The 15,011-nt window shown below is 41.2% G+C and overlaps 1 protein-coding gene across 1 annotated transcript; it reads right to left on the bottom strand.

The window, feature by feature from the left end:
* Positions 1 to 559: 559 nt before the first annotated feature.
* Positions 560 to 5,185, bottom strand: hsd20b2 (hydroxysteroid (20-beta) dehydrogenase 2; the record flags this gene model as incomplete). The annotated part of the gene is made up of 11 exons (XM_080749378.1): positions 560 to 739; positions 1,062 to 1,211; positions 1,912 to 1,977; positions 2,101 to 2,182; positions 2,321 to 2,355; positions 2,487 to 2,531; positions 2,680 to 2,747; positions 3,657 to 3,767; positions 3,880 to 3,955; positions 4,559 to 4,605; positions 5,089 to 5,185. The coding sequence occupies 11 exons, from the start codon at positions 5,183 to 5,185 to the stop codon at positions 560 to 562; spliced, it is 957 nt and encodes a 318-aa protein (XP_080605504.1).
* Positions 5,186 to 15,011: the final 9,826 nt, after the last annotated feature.

The raw sequence follows: 15,011 nt of genomic DNA, 5'->3' as shown, positions 1-15,011 counted from the left end.
TTATTTGGGAAAATGAAAAATATTTAATACAAAAATGGATTATTAAAAATAAATGAAAAAAGTTATCGAAAAAACACGGCCTGCTCACGTATTAGGAGGGTAGTTTGAGTCACCAGAAAAAATAATGGTTGTTTTTAATGAATTTATCACGGTTAAAATGGAGTTTGAAGTTACAATGGGTGTGTATGTGGAGAGGGCCTGGGCGTGTCGGGCCTGGTAACATTTACATCAAATATCTAAATATTGAATCAAGCAAATTAAAAACTGTTCAGGGTGTTCATAAAAGCCTGATTAGACGATAAAATGACTTTGAAAGTGTAATATCCCTTTAAATTAACTAAACAGAAAACAGTAAAGGCAAACAGAAAACAACATAACAATATACTATAATTCTAGAGAGAAAGATTAAGCAAGAAGTCAGAAGTCAACAGAGTTAAAATAGGTGCTCCTGGATCAGATGGGATAAAAAAACATCAGGTTTATCATTCCACACACGCAAAATAGCAAAGTCTAGATAACTGTAAACGTTTTACATTGTCCAATGTTATTACATTACACGTCAGTAAACTGTCATCTTGGAAACCTTGTGCAGCTGTTCCTCTGAGGTTTTGTCCTCCTTTCCTTTGGACTTTGCAGCAGTACCACCCTCCATGGATTCTTGTTTAATGCAATCCAGTTTTCTGACAAAGAAGGACGAAAGACGAATCCAGTCCGGCAATAATATTGATAGAGCAAAGTGCTGTAGGGTGATAAGAAGGAGACATAAAGATAATTGATCATTTACCACTTAAACCATTTCCTACTTTGTCGTACACAAGACAAAAATAGTAGATCTACTGTATGAGCTCACATCAGAGCGGGTAGATATGCTATTTTCAAACATGTTTGACATATTATAAATGTTTTGGAAAACTTGGCATTTTTGGAAAATGTATTTTAAACACCCCCAGCACCCATATTCTGGGGGAACAACACCCCAAAATATCCTGGTTTAGGCATTGCATTGCGATGTGTCAAAATAGGGATGCCAGGTTGAAAGTGGTTGCAGGTGTCCCTCTGACCTGTAGAGTATGAGAGAGACATCCAGAGGTATAGCTGGAGTAGCCCACAGTGTTCAAGGCCTCACGGGCAAAGTCCGGAGCAGACTTGATGAGGAGACTGGACGAGAGGTTTCTAGTCATGTTGGTAGACACCACACAGGGAGATACGCACTGCAGGAAAACAGTGTGAGGACATTCATTACTTTGTGTCTTGAGCAAAAATACAGAGTACATTCAGGACATATTTTCATGGCAGTAAGAGCAATACTGTATGTTGAAAATAAACAGTGTATATATCATCCTTAAATGCAAGGATGTGGGGAAGAATTATGATATTTGATATGCCTTATATTGTTATTACCTTGTATACTGTTCTGACCAATATGAATATCATATAGTCAAGATGCTGCGACACAGGCCTGATATCAATTGTTTAGGGTACAGCTTGGTTCCATGACACAAGCAAGTTATATTGCAAGTGATATTGCACTAATTGTATATCTGTTTGTGAGGTAATTGTTTATCCCCAATATCAGGAAGCCTTGATATTGGGGATACTTAGGCAAATACATAAGCCAACATCTCAATGCACACTACAAGCACACTCAAAGACGCCAAAGGAAGTCAAACAAAACATTTAAATGTTGTTTTATGACTGACAAGGGTACAGATCTAATACACTGTCCTTAGTTGCAAGAACTTGTCAAGCATTCGTGTGGCATTGTGGCTCAAATTACCAAGCAGGTTCTCTCTATGCAATATATTGTATACTCCAAGTCATTATTGTAGGTCACTTTCTGGACATTATTCATTTGACCTTTGAATGTAAAATTAACTAAGAATCGGGACAAGGTACAGCAAGGTCAATTACCTGAACAGTAACCCCCTTAGACTTGTACTCTGAATGCAGACTCTGTGAGAGATATGTGACGAAAACCTGCAAGATGAAAGGCAGCCACAGTCAAGTTACACTGAAGCGTGACTTGTTTTTATGTCATTAGTTCACAGTGTACAGTGTACAGTATCTGTGTGTGTAAATCCAATTTTGATTAGGCAGTACCTTAGAGGCAGAATAAAGCGATAGCAACGGCTGTGGACGGGTTCCTGTCTCAGAGGAAATATTTATTATCAGCCCTGTACCTCTGGGAACAAGAAGGGAGAGGGAGAATAATGAGCACACACCCAGGTTGCATTTTCATACAGTACATTAACACAGTAGTTCACGGTAACTTTCAACCATTCATACATAATAACATTCACTGTAAACAATATCTCAGTACCTTTCAACCATTCCCGGGAGAACCAATCTTGTCATCTAAGAAGTAACGACAATGGCATTATCGTCTTTATCATGAACAAAAGCAAGATTGTTTACAGGTACAGAAGAACCATGCACCTAAAGAGTCATATTCTATACACTTGAAATGCACAAGTAAACATACTTACCTGGGAGACAGACAGTGTGTTACAGTTGATCAGCTGAGTGATTTTCTGGAGTCAGTGTGAATAATATTGTCATTATGGGACATTTGAGACCGTTTATAAACTAGAATGATATGTCACATTTGCATAATTCTTGAAAGGCTATTGATGCTATTTTAGAGACTGACATTATTGATAAAAATGCATTGAATCCTACCTGTTCGGGATGGGGTACGTCAAGGAAATATGCAAATTTGTCTGCATATAACATTCCCACATTGTTAACTGTGTATGAGTAAAAAAACAAACAAACAGACAAGATAATTTAATTAAATAACAGATCATTGTTGATGATCATTCTAAGGTGGCTTGGCACTTCACTACCTATCAAATCTTCTCCATCCCTAAACCTACAAACACCTGTCACTCACTATAGGCGACACAGCTTAAAAGCGTATTTCACTTTTATATCTACGGTATATATTATATTTTCACGTCTAATCTGGATTTTGTCAAACACCTCCTATATAAGCTCATTGAATTCAAACTCCATGTTAATTGTTAGACAAAATGAAAACACGCTTTCCTGCTTCTGATGACTGATATTGTCCATCTAATGCATGCATTTTTTGATTAATTAATTTAATTTGTGTTTATGTTTGACTCTGACGTAAGAAACTTACAAATAAGTATGAATCCAAATTCAGCAGGCTAATGGGACTATATGAAGCACAGAGCAGAGGGTCCTTATCCTTTTCAAGAACCCGAAAATAGCACCCATAGGGACATTTACCAGATTGCATGTGAGTTTCTCTCACTTTCGCTCTGGGAGTACCAGTGACAACCAGTGACAACCAGGAACAGACTGGGTGACGACCACAAAGAGTGTGGTGACATCTGGAGAGACGGCCGGAGAGACGGAAACCCGGCGGGGTGGAGAGGGTTGGCAGCCCAAGCCACTTCTTCTGTGAGGAAGAACCCAAAAGTGGGGCCAGTAGCATGCCACTTGGACACAGGCCGGAGTCGCGTGACTGACTTTTCATAGTAAATGTGACCTACGGTCGCAATAATAACTATTATTGTCTTTAGATTGAGCACTCATCATAACCATCATCAGCTTGGTGAAGCTAAAACTGAATTGCCTCAATGTGATTAATAAGGTATACAAAACGTTTTCTCTAAAAGGTTTTATACCTAGGATTCCAATTTCTAGGCCTTGAAGTTCATCAGCTATAGCGGGGTAGATACCATGGCCCTCTGTGAAATCTGTCTGGATGATTCGGGTTTTCCGCCCATATTTAACCTCTGAAACAGATAAAGCGTGTGTATTATGTTCTCATGATGCACCAACCACTGTATTTAAAGAGGAGAGAAAATGCCCCCCCCCCCCCCTCAATTATACCTTCTCTTTACTTACCAATCTCCTTAGCAACCATTTGAAGCTTATTTGTTGATCTGCTTATCAAAACGACATCCAATCCTCTTCTCGCTAACTAACATCACATGAAGAACAGTTAAAAATGTCAAATGTGAACTTCCTAACAAATAGCTACCTACCGGTACATGTCTGCTGTCCGACATACCATTGAGAGAGAGAGTTATGACACTCCCTGCTCTCTTTCTTTCTCTTAGTCAGGGAATATTATCAGAATACCTGTCAAAGCTGGGAATAAATTCCTTACCAAACGATTTCTTCACCAATGTGTTCGTAAAGGTGTCTAGTGACATAGGCCTATCTAACAAAGTTTGAAATACAAAATCCCTAGGAGAATCTTTGGCAGCTAGGGTAAGTTTGGGTCTCATTCACTTACTATTTTTGGGTGTCTTTTTCCCTTTATAGTAGGCCTATAGTATATAAGTGAATGAGACCCAAACTTACCCTATAGCTGTCAAAAATTATCCTAGGGATTTTGAATTTCAAACTTTGTTAGATACACGTTTACAAACATATTGGTGAAGAAATTGTTTGGTAAGGAATTTATTCCCAGGTTTTATTAATATCCCCTTACTATCTCTTTACTCTATTCATATACTGCAGAGGTAGCTGTCATCTGATTTTTACAGTCGTCTCTAGAAGAGAGAGCTCAGACCCTTACCTCAATGGCGTAGGCTTTACCAATCCCAGCGGTAGCACCTGTTACAACTGAACAAAGGAGAGTGAACTTCAGTTAAAAAGCTAGTGTTTTTCTTTTTTTTTAACCTTTTTTCGATTACTTTTCCTTCCCAATTTAGTGTTCATTATGTCAATTAATACCTCCCTGTGCACTACTGTGTGTCACTGCTGTTGTATCCTGGCTCACTGGCCAGTGAGGAGCCCCCAACGGGAGGACATATGGGCGTCATTTGGGGCATCAGAGGATGGCAATTGCCGTGTTCACATTTAACCTCAAATTCAATTATTTTATGCATATTGTACCATTAATTTATTATCCACTTTCAATGTGGCATTCCTATTATCTAGGTCTAAATGTCATTATAGACAAAACATTTCAAACATTTCTCTTCTTAAGTGTAACTTCTTTTTTGCCACCCCCTATTTCTTTCAGAAATTACACTTCTGGGAGGACATTCTCAGCTAAAATTGTGCACACTTTTAGGATAAACACACATTTCAATCTTCCTTTACCTGCCCATTGTCCATACTTCTTTAAATCCACTTGCCAGATCTCTGATAGCAAAAACGGACTCAATCCTCGCCAACATCTCCAGGTCAGTTTTAGCATGTAGTAAAAAGTTATAATGCTACCAATAGTAGCCATAAACCCGTAACAAGACATATTACAGTATCTGAGGTACTGCTGATGACAGTGGTCTGTTGCAGTGCACCTGACAAAAAGACATTAAGACATTTTAAAATGTTTTTATGCTAGATGGTGCCTAGTGCTCCTCCCATGTTACTCCACTCCCAAGTCACTCCTCTTCCCAGTGTGTGTGTGTGTGTGTGTGTGTGTGTGTGTGTGTGTGTGTGTGTGTGTGTGTGTGTGTGTGTGTGTGTGTGTGTGTGTGTGTGTGTGTGTGTGTGTGTTGTGAGATGGTGGACAGCCCCTGCATCAGATGTAGTCCTTCAGTTGTTGGCTTGTAAAATCTGTGCACGACTATGCAAGCTTTTGACCACAATTGTACAACTGTACAAACCATAACCAAGTGCCTTTTTTTGTATGAATTGAGAAAAAAGGGACCCCAATTTAAACAAGCCCAAAAACAGTCTTGTGGTGTTTATCCTTTTAGTTGACCTTGTATAAATAAACTGTACTGTCCAGTACCCTTTCCTATGCAAACCTCTAATAAAGTATTCAATCAATCAAGTAAGATTCACTGCCTACAGTTGAAAGGACTGTGCTGACGAGGAAGAGATTGAGTAGTTTATACCATGTTATCATATTCTTGGAATATTAAGACTGACGTAATATTTGTCATTATTTTGATAATAAATTAAAAAACAAAGACAGTTGAGCTTATTTATTCTTTATTTTCTACAAAACAGGTATTGAGGGCAAGGTCAACATGAAAGTCAAGGCCAAGATATGACCATCAATGTTATCATTTTGGATCCAAAAATACCTTGACATTGACCTTGCACATATAACACTGAACTTGAATTGCTTCAGATATGAGGGACAAAAACAGGTAATCGGTTACCATTTTGACATTGCTAACATAGAATTTCATAAACTATGGCTATACAAAAATCACATGCAGCCTTTACGCCTCTATGGTACCAATATCAGCAAATTAGGGGTCTGGCCCAGCATGCACTAATTGGCCAAGCACTGCAGGGCCACATAACACTGCACCCACCCATATAGGGCAGCTTGCCATAACTCCACTACAAGAGATATGCCTGACTTGTTTATATACAAACTACCTGAGGCTAAAACCTAGTTCTGTTTTATAACCATTACTGTTCAAGATCAGGCTTAATGAAGAAGTGGCATCAGACGGACTGATATAACACCACCTGTTGCACGTCACTACTGAGGACCTTAAAACTAATTATAACCGGGAAAGCATCTGTGATCTTAGATGTTTGTGTTTATTCAAAGATAGCAGTATGCTCACAGCGTGTCACTTTGTGAATGTGTACACTATCATACCTAAAGGCAGAAATCCGTGAGATCCATATTTGTGATGTCACAGATGTAGAAATCACATTAAGAAAACATTATGTCCTCAACTTTGTTAAAATGTGATTTGTGTGCAAAATTTGAAGTACTCCATTATCTGTGTGCCCCAAATGTAACATTAGGCAGGCCCTATGAATCATTATCACATTTTATCACTTTGTGACGGCAAAGGCGTTATCCTCATTACATAAATAACACGTACATCTAATCGAAATACGTGGGAAAAAAGCTGATGCAAAAAGAACAACCATTGGAGATGGCACTTGTAATGTACATAACCCTTTGCTATATTGATAAAGCAGTCAAATCTGTGTTTACTGATAAACTCACTATTCTTGTCATTGTGTTTAAAGGAAAATGTATTAGATTGTCCAGGCATTATCATTGGCCATGTTGCCTATCTTCATTTTCATAATCTTGTCATTGGGTCAAAAATAACAACAGAAGTAAATAGCCTTGGTGAGCCAAAAAATGTTTATCCCACGATTTTGTAACCCATTTTTCACCCAGTGCCAATTGCCTAAGCTGTAATCCTGGTTGCTACTCTCCCGCTGCCTCTCGGGGAGAGCCCCGAACTGAGCTCATGCTTCCTTCAATGCATGAGGAGTAACATGCTCCTTCTTGTCACCTGACAGGGGTGAGTTTCCCCGGTTGAACGAACACGTTATTCCAACCAGTTCCTTTCCCCTCCATCAGGTGCCTAGGCTGGCCAGGGGGAGGCATTATAGAGACCAGGAGGGTGAGGGTGACTACCCTAGGGGACTCAGGGAGAACATGCAAACTCCACACAGAAAGGCCCTTTTGCCAACCCCACCTACTGTAGGGTATGGGCACTGATGATAAAATGTGTACATTAACTTGGTCATCATTCATCATCCCCTACTCGTCATATCTGTCCGTTAATTAGTGCTCAGATACATCCGTGAGAATGTGGAGCAAGATGCATTTTGGAGCTATGAGCTTTTGATTGGTCTGATTATCAGTTTAAACTCCTATCTGCAGTGAAGTTGGCAGATACAAAACAACCTAATCTTACCATGAAGGTTTCATTACAAAATTCTAATTTGCAGTAAAAATGTGTGGTTAGAGTGTTAGCCCTGAGATGGGAGGTCAGGGTTCGATCCCCAGCCAAGTCATACAAAAGACTCCCTGCTTGGCATGGCACTCTGCGGGGTTGGATTGGGGTAAGTCCCTGTGACATACTAGCGTCATGTCCAGTGGGCGTAATTGTGCATCAAGCTGCCACACGCTAAGCACACAGGAGATAGGCTCCTGCCCTATGGGCCTCATGGCTTGGCAAGGCTTACTTAGAGGATACTAATTGGCAATAGTGACTGTAACACTTAGGCATTGGATGGAACCAGTGAGCATTGACCAAACAGACATGTTAGGGCCATAGGCCTGCAACAAACTAGCCTTAGAGGTGGTTCCTGGACGCTGCCCAGTGGCTGCCCACTAGCACTGCATCTAATATGATGGGTTAAATAAAGAGGATAATTTCTAGCTTCGGACATAGGAGTTGTAATGTAGATAACCTTTTGATTGCTAATGATTGATAAAGCGATGAAATACACCAATAAGTGTAAAAATATTCTAGCGATTACATGTTTAAATTAAAAAATGACATCCAGCTATTCTCATACCATGTTCATTACCTTACTGCCAAGTCTTGAAATAATAGTCAACTTGGGAAATGTGTCCCTTCAGGTGAAACTAAATGTGAAAAACCTGTCTGTCCCTACGACTAGTTATTACATTATAGCATTGTGCTTCATCAGCCAAAATAGTGTCTCTTTTGACAGAGTGTGGGCTACAACCATCCCTTCTTTTGAAGTTTATTTTGGCCCCTTGGTTTTAGGATTAAGGCCAGGTTTAGGATAGATATAATAATGCTGACTCAAGTCAGAGGTCAAAGTGCTGGTGTGTCCTCCTGCCCTGCCCATGCTGTGCCAATAAGGCAAGAGGGTTCATTGCATAGTAGGGGCAGTTCAGTTGTACTAATTGTGACCTTGCTCTGAGGTGATCTCTGCCAGTGCTGCTGGACATGTCACTAAGAGGCTTCTAGGTAGCAGATCAGTTTAGCAAGGGCCTCCCCGGACTAATCTGATTACTTCAACGGGGCTATCAGTGTACAAGACAGAACAAACAAGCCGTCATTTTGTACTGTAGGCTACTCTATTACATTAATGGGAACACCCATCATTGATAACATACAGTACAGTATATATTTCCTGTTTGGTTTGCATTTGTTATCTTCCATTAAATACTGTTTTTGAAAAATGGCGTCACCTCCACCACACACTCTAGTTGTAGCATACTGTGCCAGTTCTCTGCATACGCTGTCGCTCCCCCATCCACTTTGTCAGGTCAAAAGGGCAATAGCAGACTTGCTGTAGCTTACGGCGAGATATTTTCAGCCCTCAGGACACATGGTTGTACTATTTACTTATCTTCCCTGCCATCTCTCTCTCCATAGGTCACATACTAACTTTGCCATTTGTGTTGGAATATCCTTTGACTCCCAGTCTGCCTTTTGACCTGTACCGTTGACCGGGGAAAGGGCAGGTGGCGGACATTGTTGGGTGGTTGTCTATGAGAGACTGTTGCATAGCTACACAGCTAAACAGTTCATCATAATTTATCCCTGATTAGAGTTACATTAACACTCAGGACTTTACTATGGATACCAACTCTGGTCACTGGTCATCATTACACACGATTTCAAGTAGCCTTTACAAACTGATGGGATAATTAACCTTTCTTTAAGAATATCAATTAACTTCTCTTTATGATGTAATTCATCATCTGTAAACAAGGAGTTCCTCTACACTTTTTTTTTCTTTTTAAAGCTTTTCTGGGCTTTTATGCCTTTATTGGATAGGACAGTAGACTGACAGGAAATGGGGGGAGAGATGGGGAGCGACACGCAGTAAAGGTCATCGGGATCGTGAATCGAACCGGCGACGCCGCCAGGCATCAATGCCTATGTGGTATGCGCCTGGACCAGTACGCCAGTGGGCACCCCCACTGAACTTTTTCACAAAACGATTTTGGTTTGTGGATCTTGGATGTTTTCCAATACGTGGTAGAGTTGCCCTGCCCTGTCCCCCTTGTTTTGTTCCGTTACTGGTGTATGCAGGCCCAGGTTGGGGAGAGGAAGGGCTGGGGTCAGTTAGAGAAGGGTTGGGTACAGTTAGAGAAGGGTTGGGGACGGGTGTTTTGGGTCTACCATCATCATACACCCTTGCCCAGGTGACCCAGCCAGCTGGGTGATCAAGTCCAGACTTATGTCCCAGTAGCTCCACGATCAGTCTATTAGGGGAAGATAGGGTCACTCAATTCGCTGCACCGGAAGTATTCTGCCGGGACTGGGGGATAAACTACTCTGGCGCGTGGAAGAACTGGGCCAGGAGTCAACCCATAGGGTTGACTCCTGGCCGGGCTCCTCCTACGTCTCACCAGGTCCTCTCCTGATCTCACCAGGTCCAGAACCTGTGCGTTGCACCAGACTCCCGATCCAAACGTTTCATTCAGCTGCTGCAGGTGGTTGGGCCGCGGGCCGCGGTAGAACTGCAAGCTCCACTTGGGGAAAGGTGGTTATATAGTTTAATTTATATTAATGTATTAGTGAATTCATTTTCTCCATTGACTTGAATGGCCAAATGCAAAATTAAACCTTTCCCAAATATGGAGATGACTGACATCATAGATGTCTGACATCATAGACCACATGGAACTGACATAATATGTCCAATTTCCAAGATGGGCTTAATTGATGATCTCCATATATGGGCATAAAAGTGACATGTGTGACTCGCGTCACGGCAACCACACTTGCAATTTCCCAGAATTGCATCTTTCTATCTACCAAGTCAGTTGCTGAAAATAGAAAATTAAGCATCCAGTACATTATGCTAGCTTTAGTACCAGACGGTGTGAAACAAACATAATCTTATACCTATATGTTTCTTTAATACATTGAAAGATGTAAGCTGTGTGTGTATTTTAGACTACTACTGTGCATTACCTGTGACACATGGGTAGAGCATAAATGCATCTACTTTCACCTAGAAGGTGAAAGTAGATCTTTCTCATATGTACTGCCCCTCCCCCACACTCTGTCTCAAGCTTCCCACAGTGTTCACATGGATTAAAAGCTAAAGAAGTCAAAGCTTGGCCGCCTGGCCCGCCTTCCCTCTGCTTTTACCTGTTCTCTATCTCCAGCTATCTGCTCTCTGGATGAGTATAGTTGTTCTTCTTCACATTGCTCCTTGACCTCTTGCTCTGTGGTTTGGGGCAGGTCCCAGTCCAAAACAGGGCCTCTAGCAGTCAAGGCTGGAAATATGGAGGATTTAAATTTTTTATATTTTCACACAGGATGCTGGATATAAGAGAAGATCATTTTGACATTTTCTACATTTCAATTCTTTCATTTGGAATATCCAGGATACATTTTCATTCCAAAAAAGGCCCCATGAAAGGACATCTGGAATAGATTTCTTTCTCTTAATTCCTTCTGAAGTCTGGACCTTTCTATTCAAAGACACACTACATCACGATGGCTCTCATGTAGACAGACTACGACTCCTGGTATGTACAGTATGACTTGTTTTGTATTTTTTTGTTTTTGTAAATCAACAACTGCTGATTTGTTTATTTTGTGAAGGTTTGTACAATACATTAATTAAGCATTAATTTGAGCATTTCAGGTCAAAAATACTAATTTACCAGCTTTCTAAAAGTAACGTTCATATGTTCCATATAGAGCTCTGGACTGAGATGTTAAAACAAACAATGATTAGCCTAAGTCTGTCATAAATTTGGTACAGATTTCCAGAGTAATCCAATTAAATCATAAAAGTGAAAATGATAGAGGGGATTTACTTAAATTGACCTATTTCCTTTAACCCTTAAGTGCTGTTCGGGTCATTTTGACCCGTTTTACATTTTCATTTGGAAAAAAAAGGTCGAAGTTTAAATTGTTTCCACCTGAAACTCACTGGCCTTAAAGATTCTTCTGAGATGAACATGTAAAAAAAATATTTTTGCACTACACCCATGCTACACCCCCCTCATATTTTTTGAACCTTAAGTGCTGTTCGGGTCATTTTGACCCGGAAGCACAGATGCACAGAAATACACAGTATTATGCCAAAACAGAGACACACAGTCACCCCCACTTGTCACCCCCACTTCTAACACCCCCCTTCCGAAGCCCCATTCCGAACCCTCCCCCCCCTTTCCGCACCCCCCCCCCCCCCCTCCCCACACTTAACCCCTGATGCACAGAAATGCAAGGAATCATGTACAAACACAGATACACAATCACCCCCTAACCCCTTCCACCCCTCCAACCCCCCTCACCTCGCCCTTACCCCCTCCCCTCCAAACCCCCCAACCCAACCCCCCCCCCCCCACCTCCCTCCCACACCCCCCCCACCACCCCAGATGCACAGAAATAAAAGAAAGCATGACACAGACACACAGTCACCTCCTTCCCCCCCTCCCCCCTCCTATCGCCCTCACCCTCCCACACCCTTCACCCCCTCTCCTCCTCACCCCTCCCCTCCTCACCCCTCACACCTCACTTATCTGAGGTTTTCCTTGTGACTGTACTGTATCTTAGGGGAAATTTTACATTATTTTACATAAACATAAGGTGCTGTAAAGTAACACTGTATTTCAGGGGTGCTGTGGATGAAAATGTTGTTTACAGGGGTGCCCTGAGACCAAAGTGTTTGAAAACCTCTGTCCTAGTGTATACGTTCAAGTGTATATTCATATGTGACGTTCATGTGTGTTCACATGTGTGTTCAGCTCTATGTGAGAATGATGTCCTGTTGAACCACAAGTATTCAATTAATGGGCATGTTGTTCATAAAAATATTGTCTGATTTTCATTTTGTCCTATAAGCATGAGCAATATTGCCCAGTATTAAATAAAGTAGTTTTTTTACATGAATTTCAGCTAAATCATTAAAAACGCCTAGCTCTTTCAGTGTTTAATGTGATATAGCAAGGCAAGAATGCAAACATTTACCATATATATCATATGAATTGTTTGGTATTGAGTCAAAGTCAATGTATCATGATGATTTGTTAAGTTAAAATTTATATTAGTGTTGTTTTTTTTAAACCAAATACCCCCCGGGTCAAAATGACCCGAACAGAACGAAGGTGTAGTGAATCTGAACAGAACTTAAGGGTTAAGTAACACTTAAGAATAGCAACTGAATGCTCCACTCTCTGGTACTCTTAGCCTATTAACAACTGATAAGCTACTGCCAGTATTAGCCACTCTGAGAGCCTCACATTCTTTTAGCTTCAACTCACCTTGCAGACTGTATTATGTCAACCAAAGTTCTACTACACATTATTTGATTTGAAAACCATTTAAACCAGAGATTTAAGGTTGCGTAACTCAGAATAGTCACGCAAACAATCATAATTAAAAACACAAGAACAATGAGATATATCTCAGTTGGATTACACTAGTAAGACGCCTCAGGGCGACATACGACCGCGCCAATTCTTGGCCATCTGGACAATGATGTACCGTATATCGGACCAGTTACCCATAGCCACTCAGATATGGGCCATGCCTTGGCCATCTGGCCAGTGATATATATCGATGAGATCAGGGATCTTCATATATGGGTATAAAAGGGATTCTGGGGAATACCCATATATGGACTTTTACATAGGTGATGTTACCTGTGATATCACCTGTGATGTCACAGTGATGTGTCAAGGGAAACACAGTATCAGGCGTGACCTTCAGAGATACATGGATACGTGGACAAGATGTGCCGGACATCACAGTGACATCAGAGCATGATGTCAGAGCGACAAACCCATAGACCGTAAAAATGTGTACACACACGGAGACAAGCCGTGACATTTCTCTGCGACCTCCGGTCACAATAATCAGAATAGGGTCAGCTGGGTGAACCTGATAAGATTTAAAGTTATACTATGTAACTTTTTTAATAAAACAAATCTTAAAATTGTCGTAACTATTAAATCACTAAAGTTTTAGAACACCCACTCCGTTAATTTCAGCCCCAAAAGCCTTTTCTTTATATGTTTTCTACATAGCCTTGACAGGGGCTGTATTTCCCGGCAAAATGATGTCATCTCCCACATGATACACTACCGGCCAATCACAGCGCAGATCATACACCACCTGGTCTCTTCAGGAAGTAGCTTCCCTCAGCAACTGTGTTTACATTGTTGAAGGAATCTTGATTGCTACTCCCTCAATCCTGGTCTAAAAAGGCTCTACGGACGCGTATCGGCGAGGCGGAGGTGGTCGCGGCGGCTGCGGTGGTCCGCGGACCCCTGTTCTGGTGGTCAGCGGCGACTCCGGGCGAAAAACGTCCGAAAAAAGCAATACCGCTACTGACCACTAGTTGAGCAGCTTCCACAGTACAGCTTTAAAAGAGACTGACCCAAAAGGAAGAAAGTAATATAGTGGCCAAACAAGGGTATAGCCTATAATGTACAAGAGACCCACATGATTGTAAGACATCATACACGTCTTGAAAATCACAGCCTCACTTCTTTGTGAGCTCTCAAAATGGCTGACAAACCTGCCCTGTAATCAGTTTGCTTCATGAATGCTATGCAGTAAGTACATGCAGGGGTTGACACTAAACGCCTGTCCATACTTTGACCGAAACCGCCCTTTTCGGTCAAAAGGTCCGGTTCTACTACAACATGACGTCACTCGCAACTTCTGAAAAGATTTAGACCGAATGAGAGTTCGGAATTGTGTACGTCGGAAAGTCCAACTCACCAAACATTTCGGTCAAAGTATGGACAGGCCTTAACGGTTGCCCGACTGCCCGTGGCAAGTAAATAAAACTTTGGGGCAGGTGGAGTTTGCTTCCAGGTTGCCTGACAGGCACATGCTTTTGAGTGGGGAAGCAACTGTCTTTAGTTCGCTATAAACACAACACAAGATGTCTGTGGTATTTAAAATAAGTCATATTCTATAGCTAGTGAGATATTTGGCATGCATATTGAGGCATGTCCATATCTCACAGCCCCAGACAAGTAAAGTAAATGTTAAAATATACGGTAATTCAAATTTTACCTTTCACGGTTAACATTTTTTTCAAGTGGACATGACCTTTGGGCGAGTATAACACGACCTGTAGGCCTACTTAACCGACGGGAAAGTGCCTATGAGACCTTAGTGCAAACTCCTGGGTCACATGATTCTGCAGTGGCACTCTGGCACCACATTTAAGTATTCAGGGATTCTTGGTTAAGACTCTCACTAAAAATAGATACCAAACGAGACTAGGAGGATCAGAAAAGCCTTTTTCATTAATTTGTTCCAGTTGTGCACTATATTCTGTGAGAAAGGATGTCAAGTTAATTTGACAAGTCAGGGTGTCAAATGTTTCCCAAGTCTCTA

This window comes from Nannobrachium achirus (assembly GCF_963921795.1).
Source record: "Nannobrachium achirus genome assembly, chromosome: 19".
NCBI classification, from domain to species: Eukaryota; Metazoa; Chordata; class Actinopteri; order Myctophiformes; family Myctophidae; genus Nannobrachium; species Nannobrachium achirus.
The sequence above is the reverse complement of the archived record's forward strand: the minus strand, read 5'-3'. Positions and strand labels throughout refer to the sequence as shown.